The following is a 20,369-nucleotide window of genomic DNA, read 5'->3' on the forward strand; positions in this document are numbered from 1 at the left end:
TTATAGACATTTATCATTACGATACTATTACGTGCCTTGTATAGAAAGATGGACTTATTAAAACAGGAGAATATTTATTCCATCAGATACGTGTGGGTTAGATTAAAAAGCTACACTTTCTGTGTAGACCTGCTGTCAGCATATACTCCGCATCCCATCCCATTGAAGGTGTTTCTTATGAGATTTTTGCATTAAAACAAGTCAGCTGGAATCAATAAAAACAGCTTGAGACAGTTCTTTGAGCTAAACTTATTATAATTACTGCGTTATAGCTAATTAAATCTGCCACTGTTTATCTCAGCTGGTAAAATCAACCATTTCGCTAGAAATAAGACGCCGGCTTTTGTTCCACTCTGTCTGAAATCAAGGATCCATCGTTTGAAATATCATTTAAATGAATCTGTGTCATCTTTGTCATTTAAAAGTGTCGTTTAAGCTGTGACAGACTTGTTTGTGTGTGTTTGTGGGCACGATTGTGTACCTGCAGCAGTCTCCAGCGTGTGTTGAGCTCTTCGATGCGTTCCAGGTTGTTGGGCGACAGCTGGATGTCATGGGGGCCGAAAGTGGACGCCAGCTGGTTCATGTGAGTTACATCATCTTTAATCGGAGCGATCTCTTCCTGGAACTCCTGCAAAACACACAAGATCTCTGGTCATTTGTAAAAATGCACATTTATGGCCTCCTGTCTCAGCGTCAGAGATGATCCTTGTGTAAACTGTGTTTAGAGATATGGAACCACGGCCTCCTCCTCACTGCAGTCGGTGGAGAAAGAGTGGTTGAGCAGATTATATAATATGTACTAATGTATAGAATATTGTACTTGAATCAAAATGCTTCTGATGTATCAATATAAAACAGTCGAGCTCAAGTTGAGTTACAGCAAATACGTCAAGATGTATCACGTTGCATCATCCAATCTGACCTTTACTCTCTCTATGTGCTCCGGTAGAGAGTCGATCAGCAGGTCCCCCACAGGTTCCCATGCCTCCTTCACCATCTCCGCCTGCCTCAGCTGTCCGTCCAACAAGTCCTCCGCCTCCTGGAGCTCCATCAGCCGGTCCAGAGCCAGCTCCAGCCTCCGATGCCAGTCAGCCGAGTCAGCGTTGAGCTGGTCCCACTTGACAATCACGTCATCGGCTTCCTTGCGCAGGATTCGCCCCACATTGTGTGCGCGCTCTTCAGGGCTGATATCTGCGTGTGATGGGAAAAATAAGTGACTTGAGCTCTGGTGACGCTTATGATTTTGGTGAAATCATGGCACCATCAGCTGTTAGTCCACTCTTGAATTATATAATCATATGTCCAGACCTTCCGTCTATAAAGGTTTGTCCATATCTTACAATTTACCAAGCGAAATGTCACACACTCAAAAGCACAGCATCACTTCTTGCTTTGTCTATTCCCAAGTTGAAATTGCAGAGACAGAATAATTTTCTGAGAAGAAGAAATGTGTCTTTTCTCCTCCTGTACCGCAGTGATTCATAGCTGGAGTTCATTCTTTCTTTCTGTGTCAACTGAATGTGTTTGAGTTGGTACCTGAACGGATTTAATGGGCCACAGTTAAAGTTCAGCTGTTTCATATGAACCTGGTAAGCGCTCTGCTGCAGGAGGTGCTTCAGGAAAGTCTGTGTGTATGTGCTAAGCTCCACATGTGGCCGTTACCAGGCTGTTGCTAAGGTCCAGAGTTCACTGTGTGACTCAGAGACAAAAAGAAAGTGGAAGGGGACCGATTTGTTCAACTCACTTCAAATCTTCCTTTTATGTTGCACTTCAAGACCTGGGGCTGATCTCGGCGTTTGTACGGTTGAAAATGTCTCTAATTAATAAAGTATTTCCTGTATTTACATTCCAGGTTCTGCACTTAAATAGCAGCTCTGACAAGACCTTTTCACGTTAACGGCTCTCTGATGTAATACCTATAAACGCTACACACAAGCTTATTCTAGGAATAATGCTGACGTTCTTTATCCATTCAGCATGAAAAGCAATCTTAGAGCAATCTTAACCCTTGTAAGGATCTGTGTGTGTGTGTGTGTGTGTGTGTGTGTGTGTGTGTGTGTGTGTGTGTGTGTGTGTGTGTGTGTGTTACCTCTCTGATCAGGCGATGGTGTGCCTCGGGGCAGTTCTGACAGAAAGACTCCTACATCGTCCAGACTCTTGGTCACAACTGGCTCCTTAGCTCTCAGGTCCCTCCTGAATCCCTGTGAACACAAACACACACACACACACACACACACACACACACACACACACACACACACACAACAAATTGAATTGCACTAATCAGTAGTGGTATATTAGATCATATTGTTTTTATAATTTCTCTCATACCTGATAAACCCCATGTCAAATGAAGTTTACCACCCTGGAGACTTAATGCAATTTTAATTCGGATAATAATATAATAACAATAATAATAAGCTTTATTTGTACAGCATAAAGACAAAACAACAACGAAACAATTTTAAAATGAATGTGTTGTTTATTATTGTATTATTCTTGTTATCATGAAAAAGTTAATACCATATTTTTCATTATAATGATGTATTTTCCTGTTATTTATATCTTATATCTCATTATCAGTGATTTAGTTTATGCTTTGGATAAGAGGGAGGCCACTGAATGCTTTCACCTTGTGCTCATAACAAAATCCACACAAATCAGATTCATAGATTATACACAAAGGCAGCTCACGGCCATAAAACAAAAAAAACACCCTGAGCTTGGCTCCTAAAATAAGAAAAGTTGCACAGCCGCTGCAATAATTATGATAAAATACATGATATTGTATTGGATTATGCAGAAGAATAACCTTGCCACTGTTACAGGTTCAGGTCTGGGTACCTCCATGGCCCCTGCATACATCATTCCACTAAAAGCCTTTTCCTAATGCATACCTGCAGGAACTCATCATTTTGCAGAATCATTGTAGTCTTAATGCATGAAATGGTCAAATCAGCCGAGCCAATCATCTCCCTTCGATTGCATATAATTGTGCGTAAAATGGGTTTTTCATTCATCCCGTCTCCACTATAGCGTCCATTTATTCAGAGCCTTTGATTTGTATAATGTTAGTGAGAGAGACATGAGCTGCGTCTCTGACATCAACGGCTGCTGCTGCAATGAAACCACAAAGCTTTTTATTATAAAAGCATCAAACAGACTCATTTGACTGACTGCTTTCTACACTGGCTTCACAGAGGTTCTATATGTTCAGGAGCTACACTTCAATGGAGGGAGAATTCTGACTGATAATACACACAGAGACATTCCAGGTCGTCTGGAACCAGGACAATGAGTTGGACAGAATTTAGGCTCCAAAAAGCTGGGAGCACCTAATAGGGTTGTGGAAGTCACGGGTCCCGAGCTTTACCGTACAGGCCCTGATTCACTGCTACCTACCAGAGGACGGAGCTCTGAAATGAAAGCAATCTGATAACACTGGAAGAGCCACCGACTCATTAACGGCCCTGTGATCCTGAGCTGTGAGTGAGATTCAGACACAAACGCACTCTCTCATGGACAAAGTTGCTTCAGAAAAGTAAGTGGAAAAAGAATTTGGGGAATCTGTGCCTGTCTGCGTCCCACACAGTGTGCGTGTGCTTCCTCCTACCCGGTGTGTGTCCAGCTGCGACTGCACGGCGGGGACATCGCCCCCCACAGGCGGCTCCTGCGCCAGCTGTTGACTTTTAAGCCTGAGCCAGTTCAGGAGCTCCTGCAAGGACATGTGGAGCCTCTTCCACGGGGCCATCTCTGAGTCCAGGTGGGCCCTTCAAACACAAACGCAGACATTTTGATGTTTCTGTTGCTTCTGTTAACTTCTTGAGTAAAGTCAAAGCATTTCCAGTGGTTTCTGTGGCAGGAACCATCAGTTTCCCCTCACCTCATGCTGAGGGTCTTGTTGCACAGGTCATTCCAGCGCTGGCTCATGTTGTCCAGACGTTTCTGGAGCAGAGCAGCGTCCGCAGAGTCGTCGAGCGAGGTAAGAATCCTTTGGCCATTCTCATCCAGGGAGTGGTACAGCTCTGTGTGGCTGTCAATCTCTGCCTGGAGGTCCTGGTAACACACACACACACACAAACACAAAGTAAGACTAAGTGTCAAAGAAGCAAGAGCAATTCCATTGGCACACACACTTCAGTTTCTTAGTAATAGCAGTCATCTTTCAGGAATTCGCTTTTTTCTCTGCTCGGGTAGAGTGCTCAGTAATGGGATCAGGAGCTGAGGGGTAATTTACTCTCTAGGATTGAGCCATAATGCAGGGCTTAATGCATCGTGGATGGGACCTCCTGTAGCACTAAACTGTCAAAATGTGTTTTTCAGCCTGGCGTCAGCTGGTAGCTGCAACAACAGAGGTCCCACCTGTGTGCATTCCTCCTCCTGAGAATCCATTACTGAAGCTCCTACTGTTGCAGATAGGAAACAGGAAGGACTTCACAAACCAATCTTTGTGAAGTGAAAAGGGAATACATCTTGATTCCCATGAGCACCTCCTGGTCAGGTTTACTAAGGCAACAGTGGCAAATGAGATGTCAATCTCTCCTGCATATGAAGGATCTGCCACTCTTATTCATTTTACCTCGAGCCTTCTACCATTTACTTAGTGTTAGAAAATGGACTGTATTAATATCGCGCTTTTCTGAATCTTAACAACCACTCAATGCACTTTACAGAGCAAGTCACATTTGTCCAAGGACACTTTGACGTATGGACTGGAGGAGGCGAGGATTGAGTCATCGACGCTCTGGTTAGATTTACTTCCTGAGCCACAGCCGCCACAGTAAAACAACAAGGCTCGCTCAATCAATTACCAAGTCTCAGAGAATCATTTAAATACACAAACTTCAACCAAGACTTTTCAGTGTTTCAAGTCAAAAGAGTCGTCCTTCTCAAACCCTTAATATAGAGATAGAAAGTTGTATAATTAATACAAATTATTACCCATTTCACGAATGTCCATCCAGTGTTTACCTCTCTAATAATTTTCATTATAAGAAGGGAAGTTCAAATATTGTAATGGCTTTTCATTTTCCCCTTTACATGCTCAGAAGTGAGTCAAGCCGTGAAAAGTGGAGGGAAAACTTCCTGTTAAAGAAAGTTGCGCTCACTGGAAGTTTTATGATAAATTAGATGACATGAAATTTTAATGATACCTGAAGAGAAAATTGGGTCATTGCACCAAAGAATAGGACACCGATGAGAATAGAACAAATAGAAAACAGTGAAGACAGGGAAGATGGAGTGCAGTATTAGACTGATGAATGTGGTTACACAAAGTGTGTTATGGCTTTGCCTGTAATCTGAATCTGCTCTAAAGGTTCTCAACCTCAGCTGTGAAAGACTCGGAGTCTAAACTTTGATGTATTTGTGTTAAATAGTTGTTTTCACACTTTGTTGACACGTTTCAGGTGGAGTCAGCTTCATTTACTTATGTTAGTTGATGCGAAAAGCACTTAGGTTCACAATGTGGCTTAACATGTCAATGAATCTTTCTGGTGTACAACACTAATACATTTAGATCAAAATTCCCTATATAAACAGTTACAGAACAGTTTTTATATTAGAAACATACATCACTAATGATTATTCATAAAAGAGCATTGCTTGATTTTGCTTCCCAACCTGCACGTGGTAGATCTTCCTGCGCAGCATCCTCCAAACTTTACCAAAACTAGACGTCAAGCAAAAGTATCATCACCATCGGCTTCTTCTAGTGCCTCAAGATTAGCTCCCAGTGTAACTGCATTAGAATGCCCTCTGTTTAAATTTGTGTGTGACAAAGAGAGAGATTTGGGAGATGAAGAGTGAGGGGGGGGGCGTCATAGAGAGATGGAGGGAGAGTGAGTTACACATGAAAAGAAGAGCGGAGCTGTACGGCGTGAGTTAGAGCGAGTTAGAAAGACAGAGGGAGTTTGAGAGAGAGAGGGAGCGGAGATAGAGAGGAAGAGGAGAAGAGACTTTGCTGCATAAAACGATGAGTGCGCTCATTTTCCAATTAAACGTTATCTGTGAGCCGTGTTGTAGCTTGAGATAGTGTGTGTGCTCTCTGGATCCAACGCCGCGTTAACGTCCGCCATTATAATTGGACACAGAAGACTATCTCAGCCCAGCATACAGTGCTGCTGTTGTACTGAGAGAGCTGTGCGTGTGTGTGTGTGTGTGTGTGTGGAAAGGAAGTGTGCACACACTGAATTTGCTACAGAGTTTCGAAAAATTCATTTCCAAAATGCTACATGTGTGCGTGCGCCGTTGCACCAGAAAGAGTGTGTGGGTGCAGGGTGAGGGCCGAGGGTCAAAATATGTTCTCTCGCAGAACAGAGCCTTCCCTTCACCACCCACAATGCAGTGGGGGGATTCTGCATTTGTCAACCCAGCAGCTGTAGACCTATGAAACGTCTTTATTCTGCCATGTCAGGATTCCTGTCATACCAGCCAGAGCAGAGTCGAAGAAGAGAGTCTCAAGCTCCAGGTCAAAGAGTGGGAATGCTCTGGATGTCTGGTAGATCTCAGGTGACATAGATACCACGTAGAATAACGCCTTTTATTTGTGACACAATATCAATGTGAAGTTCACCATACTTGCAAATGGACCCACAATCGATCCTCAACACTGTGTAACGCTGCAGCTACTGGATGCACATTTCAGTCTATATTCAGTGAGAGTTGATTACGTAAAGGAAAAGAAGCGGTTTGGCCTTGTTCTCTTTTTTTCAAGCTGTCTGTTGAGGTCTCACATTGAAAACTTTCTGACAGAGATTTAGAGCGACAGTGGAAATCAATGCAATAATTACACAATAAATAACTAGGTCATTCAGTTACATGCTCATGTGTGTGACCTGGAAATTCATCAGTGGAGCTGTGCACAGACTGGGGACAGGAATATATAACAGAATGAGCAGTGTGTGTGTGTGTGTGTGTGTGTGTGCATAGCCTACCCTCCACTGTGCCAGCAGGTTCCTGGCTGCCTCAGGCTGCTCCTGCAGTCTCTGCTTGTTGGTGGCGTCGATCAACACGTTGCAGGTCGTCTCAGACTCCGTCAGCCAGCTGAGGAACTTCTCCAGGTCCAGGTAGAATTGCTGCAGCACCTTCAGACCTGCCTCCAGAGCAGCCTCCCTGTCGGAAACCCTGAGGAGACACAGATACAAGTCACCAAGGTGAACCACTGATGTGTGGACAGTAAACAAACTCACCAAGGGTCGGTCAATGAATCAATTTTATATTATTATTATTTTAACCAGTTCCTTTAGCGTTTAGGAAACCACATTTTATTGGATGCTTTTTAAATTACAATTTTTCTTGTGTTCAAACGAGTCGTAAAATGGTGTTTATATACAGTGTGTGTGTGTCATTACCGCTTGTTGATATGTGTCCAGGTAGCAATCATGTTATCGTTGACCTGAGTGACCTTGTGCGTGTCGTCGTTGGCGTACAGTGTCAGCAGTTTGTCAGCTAGTGCGTTGGTTTTATCCACCTGACCCTGACCCTGCTGCAGCTCCTTCACAAAGAACTGGAGAGGGACGGAGGGACGGGGGGACGGGGGGACGGAAAGAAGAGAGAAAAGAAGTGTCACATTCTGATTCACGCTGATCTTCTAAATGGCTTTTCAATGGAAAATGGTGTTGTATATATAGTATAATATAAGTATTTACATATATATATATATATGGTGCCAACATATTAATGCACCCAGTGAATAATAGAGGAACGTCCCGTGCACCTTCAGTTCAGCGTTCTGTTTCTTCAGTGCGTCCACTGTGTAAGTGACCTCCTGCCAGGACTCCAGCCTCTCACTGGCCAGCATGATGTGATGATCTGCCCCCTTCTTTGCGTCCAGCCAATCGGTGGAGTCCTGCAGCATGTTGTGAAGCTGCTTCGTCCGATCGGAGAGTTTGGTCTGCGAGTCCTCCCAGTGAGTCTGAAGCCGGTCGACTACCATGACAGAAATAAAACAGAAAGTACCAAACAGAGGAAGATGTTTAATAGTTAGAATAGTAACGTGAGAGCTCCTGCTCCACTTCGTCTTTCTTTTGTTGGACTATTTGTGTGACTAATTTAGCTGCTGCACTGGGATCAGCCAAAATTGGACTTGCGTACAAAGTCTAAATAGCGCGCTTACAATCAGAGACACAAACACACAGACTATAAATGGACACTATGGGGGCTGGGGAGTAGTGTATTTGTTAGAGGCTATTTTCATCGGCAGATTAATCCACATTTGTTGTTCCACTGAGTATTTGGAAGGAAAAACAGTAACAGCCTTTCATTCCTTACTCTTTGTCTGTTTCCTTCAGTTGCCTCCTGGTTTTTAATAGTTCAAAGCAGCTCCCGCACAGAACGTTCTGACTGAGGCATCCAGTCATATTCATCAATGTGGTTTGTCCTGCATACATGTGGGTGTGTCATATGCGTGAGAGAGAGCGTGACACATACTGCGTTCCGTGATGGCGTTGCGCGTCTCCTGATTGCTGGTTTTGTTCTTCAGGTTCTGGGCTGCTGTGACCTGTCTCTCCAGGAGGGGACGCTTCTGGTCCAGCTGCCCCAGAGAGTCCTGAAACCAGAACAAACAGAGTCTTGTTTTTATGCACAGGTTTGAACCTTTAATTCGAACCACTGAGCTCTCGATCTAGTTATTTGTGACTTTTGGGCTCCTGACCTTGAGCAGGCCGATGTTGTCGCTGATGTCCTCCAGGTCGGCCACCACCACTCGCTTGTTCTGCACCATGTTGTCCAGCATGGTCAGCCAATCAGTGAGCTCAGCCCAGGACTTGTTGAACTGAGCCAGCGCCGCAGAGTCAGGCTGGGAACTTGCTGTCAGAGTTTCAGCTGAGACACAGACACAATTATTGAACCATTCATGTGAGCTCAGTTATTGATACTGAGAGGCTGATGCACTGTGTATTTTGAGCACACTATGTTGGTTTGTTGGGTTTATTCAAAGATTAGGTTCCACGTGTGAGATTCTTTTATTCCTTGTTTCTGTCCGTAGGTAAAGTGCGGTAGCAAAACCAGCACTTTACTCCCCTAATTGAATAATGGGGATGCATTTCCTCCACTTGCTCCATTACTCAGGTGCTTGCCACCAAAATCAAGGTCAACTAAATTGTCAGAGCGTTGCTTCTGCTGGTTGTTCTGGGCACTCGGAGTATAATCAAAAGACAATAGCACAATGTTAAAGCACAATATTTGTGCCCGGGAGCTCATTTTTTCTTGGACCGCCATCTAAAGAAGGAACCTTGGACTCATGCAGATCAAAGCATCGAGGCAGATTTATTTTCCAGGCAACAAACGTGTCCTATTTAACTGGATCCTACTGGGGGGTGTCCTGGTGCAGGGTTTGAGTTCAAAGGGACCTTTGTCTCTCTACATGACAAAGAGACCAATAGTCTGCTTCAGTGTACATGTAAGGGATTGTTTCATGAAAAAAATGGGATACTAGGCATCAAACACATGTCATTATTTCTTGTAGCTGGAGCAGTCAAACCAAACAGAGGAATCACAAGCTATTCATGTCAACTGTCTGGAAAAAAAACAGAGGCTTACTGGTTTTTCTGGCCACCAGGAGAGCAGCCATTCTCTCTCTGTGCTGCCGCAGCAGCTCCAGGATCACTGTCCAGTCTTCTCTCAGCTTGGCACACTTCATCTGTCACACACACACACACACACACACACACACACACACACACACACACACACACACACACACACACACACACACACACACACACACACACACACACACACACACACACACACACACACACACACGCACGCACGCTCAAAAGGCTGAACCCAACAATGACTTCACAGATAGAACCAAGTTGTACAAATGCAATTATTTTTGATACAGCATCTTCAGGTGTGGAAAGAGCAGCACAACCTTTTAAAGTCTAATATGACTCAGTGTTTTTGATGTTCTCTGACATATATTAATAAAATACATAACGTGGATCTGATGAAATGTTTGAAACAACGCCACTGGTGAGATGAAAGTAAGAGTGTGAGATTGATTTTTATTCCCCAGAGGAATACAGCAGGTCGACATGTCTTTGTTTATCATCAGTCATCACCAGCATGATTCAGACAACGATTCACACACTGAGAGAATCATTTGTTTGATTTGATTCAGTGCGTGTGTGTGTGCAGTAAGATGCTTCCACAAAGTACAGGCAACAGCACGAGGAGGAAAATATGCCAAAGGATGGTGATTTTTGAGCGTTTGATTTACTCACCTTGTCTGGCTGGCTGGGCGGAGTGTCCTTATACATTTGATCAGCTCGCGTCAAAACAACTTCCACCTCTGGTTGCTTAACTTGCACCTCCTCCGTGATCTGCACACAGAGGGAATTTAGGGCCAGCAAATTTCTTTTTGAAAGCAATTTGAAATATTCAATCATCGAGTAATAAAACCGATAATTTCAGGCAGTTGCAGCTTAAATAGAATGGTAATGATGGGGGGAATAGAAGCAAAGCGTGTGTGTGTGTGTGCGTGTGCGTGTGTGTGTGTGTGCTCTACCCTGGGCGGTGGCTCCTCAGGGCTGTGCTCGAGCCTGGTTCTGGTGCTGGACGCCCAGGCTGCCAGGTCGTCCAGCTGACCCTGAAGCATCTCCAGCTCCCTCAGGAGACCCTCGATCTCCAGCTGACGCTCGGGCAGAGCCCTGGACACCTAAACAAACAAAGTATTTGATTATATCAGTTAACATCACTCTGTCCACAATATCTGAGAGTTAGTGTTGTTTACATGACATGTGATGCCTGAGCTGTATCGAGGTTGAGTCTGATGACTACTACAACAATTAAAAATCTCATTAAATGTTGCAGAGGGCACATGTGACTTGGAACTGTGTGAGTGAAGACGAAGGTCTGCTGACAGATGTCGGCGTGCTGCTCACTGTAGCGTTCACAGCGGTAAACTGCTGACCTGAGCCCAGCGACTGTTGATGATCCTGATGTCTTTCTGTTTGTCAGCAGGAAGTGTTATCTGTTTGTTCCTGGAGTTCAGATCGTCCACTGCCGCCTTCTTGGCAGGAAGCTCCTCCACGCGTGCCTGATACACACACACACACAGACACACACATGCACAGACACACACGCACACATACAAAACAAAGTCTTTTCAAGGTTGAATTTCACAGCATCCCACTGGAAACCGTGACACCCTCTCAATTAAATTACACACCCACGAACATATATAATCACCTGCCACTCAAAGCTGAGGCTAATAATAAAGAACTCATTTACACTATAGTAAGAGCTATATTAAATTACATGGATTAACACAAACTCACAGGCACACAAACTAACACACACGGCTCAGTCAATCACAACAACTGCTGTGTGGGGTCTTGACGGTACCTGGACTTTGCCCAGAGTGTCTCTGATGTGCTGTGGCTCTGCAGGCTGCAGAGGGATGACCAGGACGCCGTCGGCCTTGTCCAACCAGCCCAGCATCGAGCCCATGTCCTCCTGCAGCGCTGCAGCCGCTGTACGAGCCTCTGAAGACCTGCAGGAGGACAACATGAAGAGAGGGGAGGAGGCGGAGATATGGTCTTAAGGAGGGAAGTCACACAATGTCTTACTCCCTACCGATCTCCTTCTGCACTGTCAATGGGCCTGTACTGTATATTGATAAGTCTCAGGGATGTAACTCTAGCACGGTGCCACTGAGGCAGCTCCAGCGGATCTCTGTGCACAAAGACCTTCAGGGGTTCTTGGACAAAATCAGCAGAATACGAGTATTAGGGCAAGGAAACTAAATTCTGAGAATAAAGCTGGGATTTAATGAAAAGAAAACATAATATTACAAGACTAGACTTGTGCTTTAAAGAGAAAAATGTCTAAAATGTTATTCTCGTAATATTAATACTGTATTTATGTGCATGGATTACAACACATTAATCAAAAAATATTTGAAAACAGCAATCTTTCAGAGACATGTGAAAGTAAGAAAAACAAGTATCAGGGACCTGCAGGCACACACACACACACACACACACACACACAGACACAGACACACACACACCTCCTCTTGTGCTCATTGAGCTGCTGGCAGGCGTCAACCCAGCGAGTGTTGAGTAATTTGAGATGTGTCTGGAGCCGCAAGGCATCATCTGGTGTGCTCAACTGGCTGATGTCCTCTCCTGCGGAGTTCACTCTGCCCAGCACCACTTCCTGGAGAGGTATGGCCTCTGTCAGGTCCTGCACACACACACACACACACACACACACACACACACACACACACACACACACACACACACACACACACACACACACACACACACACACACACACACACACACACACACACACACACACACACAATATAATGTATGAAAATGACTTTATTGCATTTGATACAGTTACATGCTAAAACATTTAAGACTTCATGTGATATTCTGAGGAGATGAGGACTGGCATGTTTAATTAATGATCCAATCAGGGGATGATATCTTGATGTTTCATATAAAATGGACAACACATAAACTGAGATGTCTGAGCTCCGACATTCAGAGGAAGTTGGGAGTAAAGCCTCTGCTTCTCCGTGTCCAAAGCAGCCAGTTGATGTGGTCTGGGCCTCTGATTAGGATGCCTGCCGTGTGCGGAGGGTTTCCAGGCATGTCCATCTGGTCAGAAGCCCCGAGGGTAGACCTTAACACGCTGGAGAGATTATACATCTCGTCTGATCTGGGATCGCTTCAGGGAACCCCAGGAGGAGCTGGAGAGTGTTGCTCAGGAGGAGGACATCTGCACTTACCTGCTTCCACCCAGTCCCGACTCCAAATCAGGGTTATAAAACGGATGGGTGGATTAATGTTGATGACAAATGTTGATAATGACTTGAACTGACATGCCATGACATCATATGTTGCATCTTTTTAGGTCAAGTTATGTGATAGTTCATCAAACTGTGACATACAGCATCCGCTGGGGGGGAAAACTAAGAAAAAGAAAGATGACTGTGCTGACAGAAGCACTTTTGACTAATGCCACTTGCTCATGGGCACTTCAGCAGCATGAGTGGACACTACAGAACAAGTATGAGGCATCCGCAACTGGAATACACTCAGCAGCTTTCTGTTGTGTACATATGAGTGTACAAAGCTGTTTGTATATTTGTGGAGTAAGGCTTGTGTCTGTGGTTGTGGTTGTGTGTCTGTTGTGTGTGTGGTTGTGTGTTACCCTGAGATTCAGTGTGTGTGCTGTTGGATCCGTCTCAGCCAGTTTCAAAGTGCTCTCAGCGTCACTCAGCCACTCCTCCACCCCCTTCTGATCTGAAACAAACTTCTGCCACTTGGAGTTGCAGTCCTGCCAACGTCTTGATGTGCACACATGCAAACACACAGAGATGTTTGTTTAAACACGATATGTACAAGTACACTCACTGAGCATTTTATTAGGGACAGCATACTAACACTAGGCAGTTCCTCCCTTTACTTTCGAAACAGCATTTTGGCAGATTTATTATAAAGGATTTGTGAGGGAAAAAATGATTGAAATCTCTTCCAGCCTTCAACTAATACATCACTCTCCCTCAGCCCCGGCTTACTTCAGTCTGTCCAGGTAGAGCTTGTTCAGTTTGTCCCAGTTGGTGCTGAGGAGGGAGGCCGTCTCCTGGATCCTCTGACCCTCCAGAGGCCGTGCACTCAATACCATTTCCTCTCTGTGGGCCAGCGCTCCCTCCACTGGGCCTCGCAGCTTGTCAATGCTCTCCTTCCCCTCCTGTGTGTGGGTGTGAGGATGACAGACAGGGGTTTTATTCTGGAGGCTTTGCTCAATGTGAAAATCATGCAAAGTCTGAAACTTTCTTGTTGGAAGATTTGATTTGATCTTGCTTTATCTTTACCTCTACTTTATCAACATATCTCAGGAAAACACAAATAACATTGAAGGTTCCTGATATCTTTTTCTGTGAAACATTGTCTGTGGCTTCCAGACCGAATCCTTAAAGCCTTGCTGACCTTCAGGCAGTGCTCTTGCTGAGGCAGGTTATAATACGCTGCAGGCCAGTATTCAGGAGAGTTCAGCTTGAAGTCCGTCTCCGACACGGAACGCAGCAGCGCCTGCAGCCCTGTTATGTACTCCTGGAAACACACACACGGAGGAAGGCATAGGCACCAACATACAGGTTGAAACAAACCCAGTAGAGAGGTAGAAAACATGAATACATTATTAATAAATAAACAAGTACATGATACTCTACATGCTTGTTAATATATCTAACCAGGCTTCATACCGTGTTAGGGCTTGTTTTAAGGAAAGAAATCTGATTTTCAACTAATTATGGAAACGATCTGGGCCTTCATTAGGTTTATTGCACATGAATGAAATTGAATATTACATCAATTCGATGTTACATGATTTAATCCATTAGAAATGTGAGAAAATCTAAATTTAGATAAATAGAAGATACATGTACATGTATTTTTAAACATGCTTTTGTAGTGTATAGTATTAAATGATGAATTCTAAACTCTGATAAATGAAACCCAGATTGTTTCATGTCTGTCAGACACCATGAACCTGACAAAAACTCCTCTTCTACCTCATTACTAATTCACCGTGTATCATGATCATGTTCAAGCTTGTGTCAACTCACTTTGAACTTATTCAAGCCTTTCTTAATGAGTTGAAATGAATTTTACATTTCCTCTGACCATGATCCAGTCAGCATGGCTGATAAAGCTCCTCTACATGGTGCAGTGCAGAGATCCGGGGACATTCACACTCGGCTCTGTCATCATCATTTCATGTAACTGCTGAGCTCACGTTGCCCGAGCTATCGCACACGCATTAGCTTTATTAGCAGCCCTACGGAAAATAGATGTTCGCTGCTGGCCTTAAGTTAATGAGTCAGCTCTGGGTTCGCCTGAAAACAATTTCTGTTACAAAACCATTCTGAGCCAAACTCCTGCTTATTTATCTTCCTTTTTAAAAACTAGAATTATGGAGGTGATAATCTTTGCTTTATGGACATTTGGTAATTTGTTGTTCCCAAACTGAATTGGTTGAATTGTTAAAAACATAACTGTCTGAAGTGTCTGTGTGTTATGAAGTGAAATGAAGGGCCAGAGCTCTGAATGTCCCGGTTTCTCTGCTCACTATGGACACTGTGTCTGCTGCAGACACAACTCTGCCATACTGGGTTTCCTTATTATCATTAGGAGTCATTAGGAACTGTGAAAGACACACTGTATATTCAGCTCAGGCTTATTTAAATAATTGAAAGAGAGCCCAGCAGATCTGAACGATGAGAGGGAGACACTTCAAGTAACACAAGCTTCCTCCAACTGAGAGAAGCTGGCGATAAAAACAATAACACAGCCTGTTACTGTGTGGAAATGAAATTAAGCTCCCGGGTCAGTGGGTCAGTAATGACTTTCACATCCAACAGGACGTTTGGCCCGGACACTTATTGTTCACATGTCTTAGTCTAGCGTGACTAATCTGATGCTTGTGCCAGTAAACACAGATTCCTATCCAGCGTCTGAACACTAAATTGAACCTGCTTGATGTCGTTGCTTCTTCAGATTTACAAAGACACAAAGCTTGGATATGTGTCCTCAGGGCCTGCAGACCAAAACGGGTTCTTAACGTGTGTCTCCCACTCTCATTATCTGGTCTACTTCTCTCTTTCCTCTCCTCCACTTGGACTCAACACACATCGACAGTGTAATCGATGCTGCATCAGTTCACTGCTGCTCAGGCACTGAGAGGACATGGACATGACTGAGGCCTCAGCTTTAGAGCTGCAGTGCAAATCCAGCAGCACAATCCAATCTCATACCATTAATGTGTGTTTTTGGTGATATTTTCGCCACTTGTTTAAAATTAACTTTTCATGTTATCATGCTTCATTAAACAAAAATATCTTTAAAAGTAAAAAAGAGCAGAAATGCACTATGCAAACAACAAGACGATATTTTAAAGTCCTCCCCCCAGGCATGAAACTAATTAGATCCAAATTATAATTATTCAGAGCAGAATAATTGTGTTTACTCTAATTTATGTCTGAACAATCAGCACCTGAAGAAATCCAATAGTAGAAGCTTGAAAGTAAACTTCAGCACAGATGTGTGTTAGGTCCAAGTTTCAGAGCTGAACCATGTGGTGTAAGTGCACGTGTTTGCCTCATGTGATTGGCTAACAGGATACGTACATCTTCAAGGATTGGCAGATCAGGGAACTGCCAGGGGGTAATGCGATTGGTCGGCAGGGGGGGGGGCATGCAGTGACACAGTCAGACAGAGAGATCAATGAGAGTCCAACATGTGAGTGTGTTTCACATGTACACAGAAGACATGTCAATGGATATGCAGCAAAGAAAAACAGAAAAGCAACTTAAATTTAAATTTTTCTTTCAGGATTTAAAGTCACTTATTAAAACTAAACTGTAAAATAGTATTTAGAGTGCGACACGCACATTCTTATTTTCTAAGAACATATAGAATAAAAATGTTCAACGTAATGTATTGTTTAAATAATGTATAAATAAAATATTAGCAATAACAGATTTGAATCTTGTGCATTGCCCTACATTACACAAAACTATACTTAATGTTTTCTTGCTAAGAGTTAGATATGAATGTCTTATCTAATCGCAGTTTAAAGAATAAATTAAAATCAGGCTGCCTGGTTGTTTAATTTTTATTAGACTAGCCAAATCCCCCTGCTTCCAGTCTTATGTAAAGCTATCCATATTTAAAGGGATTCATTTAGAGTAGTTGTTATTCGATGTTTCATGCTCATAGTTAGTAAAACCAGTTATTCTAACTACTTACAGGGACTCACACACTGTTTTTAGATGTTAGTGAGAGTTATGAACTCGTCATGTGGTAGTAACCTCAGTTAGTACTGCAGATATAGAAGTCGTGCCTCTAGTGAAACTCACACATTGTCTTTTGAAGGGTATGAACTTGCCCTCCACCTCAACCCAACGCGTGTTGAGCTGGAGCTGGCGGGGTTCCACTAGATTGGCGGCTCCAGCTTCTGAGAGCTGATTGGCTAAGCCCTGCACCTCCTTAAGCTCCTCCTTCTTCTTGACGAACTCTGAGCCAATTTCCTATTGGACGAAATCAACCAGGCGGTCACTCGCTATTGGCTGAACTTGAGGATAAGGGGGGGGTGTTAAGCACAGAGAGGCATGTGGATGTGCTCAAACATACACACACACACGCACACATATGCATACACACACACACACACACACACACACACACACACACACACACACACACACACACACACACACACACACACACACTTAATACATAATTAAATGTATAAACACATCTTCCACTCTCTAGCACGCGCTCCGACAAAGACACAACATATTAATAAAAGGGACAAATGTCATCGTCAAACAAACATACACAAGGAACCCAGATTGATATTGTCTCCATTCAAAGAACCCAATCAGAATGTGCTGTGAATAGGAGGCACACACTGCCTTAAGACTTTATTTAGATTGAGAAGGAATACAACCACTGGCCAAGTACAGTGAGACGGAGGAGGGTGAGGAGGGAAAAGAAGCAAGAATGGAGAGTCAGCTCGACAGACAGACAGACAGACAGCGTGAAATCTCAGCTGCGGTAATGACAGGTGAGTCTGAGGTGAGCGCAAGAGACGTCCACTTAGCGAAATGTCATAGTGATCATCTGAAAGTGAAAGACAGACATACACAGTCAGGGTGTGAGCAGAGAAAAGGGGGAGTTCAAGGGTTTTTCTCCGTCAAAATCATCCCTAAGCACATTTATATACTTTAATATATTCAAAATGTTGCATTAACATCGATAAATTGATCTATTTCTTCTTCTTTCGTCTCTGATTTCAGAGGCATTTATAATTCATCATTAAGTATTTGGTTAAATGGGTTAAATTCAACAAAAAGATATTGAGATGCCTTTAAAATTCAAGTTATTTTGGTCTTTCTTTGATTCCATCGTTGGTCAAAATGTTCTCCACTATAACCTTTACCTCCCAGTTTTTAATTGCTCTGCTATCTGCTTAAATAGAAAACGCTGCTTTCTCTAGAGCAATCTGAGTTTGTTGCACTGTGTAGAGCAGAAACTCTGTGGTACATACAATCAGACACATTGTGTAGGTCAGCTGTTACAAGCTATAATGAATAATAATCATAGAGCTGTCTCAAAAAATTATTCTGTAATGATTTATTGATGTTAACACAACACAGTTTAATTAGCCGTGTTTCCCCTGCAACTCTCTGCAGTCTTCTACTGACGACCAGAATTGATCTGCAGTTATTTCTTTAATTTGATATAATGAAGACTTCCTGAAACAAATAATCAGAAAGTGCTTTTCCCGAGTGAACATCGCAAAAAGCCTTGACACCGACCCCTTGTCCAAAAGGAGATGAGGAGAGGAAACAAAAAGAAAAAGACATGAAGATATTATCTTAATTCCATGAGCAGTACGTGTGCATGTGTATGCATGTGTCTCGTCACCTTGACCCTCTCTCCCTCGGGGGGGTCGGGCAGTTGGTCCACGCTGCGCTGGATGTCGTCCAGCCAGGCCAGCAGGTCATGTGACTTCCTCCTGTACTGGTACCACTGAGGAGCGATAGCCAACGCTTTCCTGTTCCTCACTAAACGCAGGTCCTACACACGCGTAGACACACAAACACAATTATACTGAGGTGTCCAGACAGGAAGCTCATTTTTAGATGCTTTTTTTATCAGCACTGATTTAAGCAGCTAGATCTCCGTGTATTACTGGATAAGACCCTCAGTTCTCAGCAGCATGTCATTCTGACAGGGACTTTACCTTGACGGTGTTGTACTTGCTGTTGAGCTGGTTCTGCTTCACTCTGATCTGCTCTCTCTTGTCCTGATCCGGGACTCTCTTCTGTAGATTCTCTCCTTTCAACAGTAACTCCTTCACTGCACCTTCCTCACAATCCTACACACACAGAAACACACACACACCCATCGCTTGTATATATAACGGATGACAAAACAGCAGTGATTTATCCTCTTGTGTGTGTTTATGAAACCTTGTCTTCCTGGAAGTCCTCCTCCGTGAGGTTCTCCCCTTGTTTGACTTCTTCCTCCAGGAGCTCCAGCCAGATCTGTGCTTCACTGTGGTACTGCTCCAGCTCCTTGGCTGATGCAGCCGTCTGCCACACACACACACACACACAGACACACACAGACACACACAGACACACAATGAAAGGAACATCATTAGTGGCCAGGAGAAAGTAAATTTAGTCTGAGAGGCTGCAGCAGATTCATCGAGTTTGAAGTAAATTCAGTGTGAGGGTTTGAAGTTTGCTAAATGAGGGTTTTAAAGTATATTTAGCGAGACGTTTTGAAGTCTATTTAGTGAGACTATGAAGTAAATTTAGAGAGAGTCGGGAATGTGTTGAGTCAGAGGTGGAAGTGAAATGAAGTGAGTTTGGAGTCTGTTTTGGGGAGAGTTTGGAGCATTTAGCTCCCGCTGACATTTTCATTTATTTTCTGCTTGTGCGTTAATGCCGTTTGATGCATTTTCAAAATAAAAGTATTAAGAGGGTGTAATTGTCCATCTTCCCTACCAGTCCAGAGGTGATGCGTTGAGCGATGGTGTCAAATCTCTGGTTGAGCTGCTGCACTTTGGGTCCCACCTGAGCCTGGCAGTTCTCCCCCCTGGTGGACATGAGCTCCTGGGCCAAAGCCCTCACCTCCTCCATCTTCACCTTCGTCAGCTCCAGCTCCGCACGCAAAACCTGCAGGACACAAACACACAGCTTGTCTTTCATGAAGACGTGAAAGCTGCACCTGATTTTCTGTCAATTGAGGTGACCTTTAGTGATGCTGGCGAAGGACAGGCATTAGTATTATTTGTGAAAATATGGAAAAAATATGTTTCTGTTTTTCCTCCTTCCTGTTTTTCCCCCTGCTGTTCCTTATCTTATCTTATTACCGGTTATGTAACGTGTCTAAGTCACTGTAAAGCACAAAGTTAAAAGGCTATCACCCTGATATTTAAGCAGACTGCAGAGTTAACACTCACTGGCTCCCACAGGCACTAACAAAAGATATGTGCGTGTTCATCACTCGGTCCCAGAGCTAATAACAAGAGAGCACCACTTAGGATAATCCCTGGATTTTCACATTAATAGTCCAAAAGCCGTCTCATCTCAACTACAAACAGACTGAGATTTAGGAGAAGAAATATAGAAGATTTAGAAAACACACCTTCAACACAGCGTTGTTGGTTCCCTGGCCGTCCAAGTCATCCATCTTTCTCTCCGCTCCGTCGATCCATCTGTTCACTTCCTCTATCGTTCCATCTAACTTCTGCATCTGCCGCTGATAGTCCTGAGAGAGGGAGGAGGAGGGAGAGAGAGACAGACATTCAAAGGTAAGACT

At 43.7% G+C, this 20,369-nt stretch overlaps 1 protein-coding gene across 13 annotated transcripts in view; it reads right to left on the reverse strand.

Moving 5' to 3' along the window:
• dmd (dystrophin) overlaps positions 1-20,369 on the reverse strand; it is a 177,103-nt gene that overhangs the window by 37,249 nt on the left and 119,485 nt on the right. For 9 of the 13 annotated variants that reach the window (XM_034605352.1, XM_034605394.1, XM_034605431.1 and 6 more), the window contains 26 exons: positions 20,196-20,318; positions 19,553-19,723; positions 19,010-19,132; positions 18,781-18,915; positions 18,462-18,614; positions 16,889-17,059; positions 16,157-16,183; positions 13,959-14,081; positions 13,547-13,719; positions 13,180-13,315; positions 12,020-12,195; positions 11,353-11,500; positions 10,919-11,044; positions 10,514-10,663; positions 10,230-10,328; positions 9,541-9,640; positions 8,654-8,823; positions 8,431-8,548; positions 7,718-7,929; positions 7,353-7,507; positions 6,936-7,125; positions 3,884-4,056; positions 3,614-3,770; positions 2,090-2,201; positions 923-1,191; positions 482-628 (listed from right to left, as the gene is read on the reverse strand). In XM_034605352.1, coding sequence (XP_034461243.1) covers positions 482-628; positions 923-1,191; positions 2,090-2,201; positions 3,614-3,770; positions 3,884-4,056; positions 6,936-7,125; positions 7,353-7,507; positions 7,718-7,929; positions 8,431-8,548; positions 8,654-8,823; positions 9,541-9,640; positions 10,230-10,328; positions 10,514-10,663; positions 10,919-11,044; positions 11,353-11,500; positions 12,020-12,195; positions 13,180-13,315; positions 13,547-13,719; positions 13,959-14,081; positions 16,157-16,183; positions 16,889-17,059; positions 18,462-18,614; positions 18,781-18,915; positions 19,010-19,132; positions 19,553-19,723; positions 20,196-20,318 — 3,837 coding nt within the window. The remainder of the gene's footprint in view (positions 1-481; positions 629-922; positions 1,192-2,089; positions 2,202-3,613; positions 3,771-3,883; positions 4,057-6,935; positions 7,126-7,352; positions 7,508-7,717; positions 7,930-8,430; positions 8,549-8,653; positions 8,824-9,540; positions 9,641-10,229; positions 10,329-10,513; positions 10,664-10,918; positions 11,045-11,352; positions 11,501-12,019; positions 12,196-13,179; positions 13,316-13,546; positions 13,720-13,958; positions 14,082-16,156; positions 16,184-16,888; positions 17,060-18,461; positions 18,615-18,780; positions 18,916-19,009; positions 19,133-19,552; positions 19,724-20,195; positions 20,319-20,369) is intronic. The other 4 variants (XM_034605363.1, XM_034605421.1, XM_034605459.1 and 1 more) reach the window with 2 other exon arrangements.

This window comes from Hippoglossus hippoglossus, chromosome 2 (assembly GCF_009819705.1).
Source record: "Hippoglossus hippoglossus isolate fHipHip1 chromosome 2, fHipHip1.pri, whole genome shotgun sequence".
NCBI lineage: Eukaryota > Metazoa > Chordata > Actinopteri > Pleuronectiformes > Pleuronectidae > Hippoglossus > Hippoglossus hippoglossus.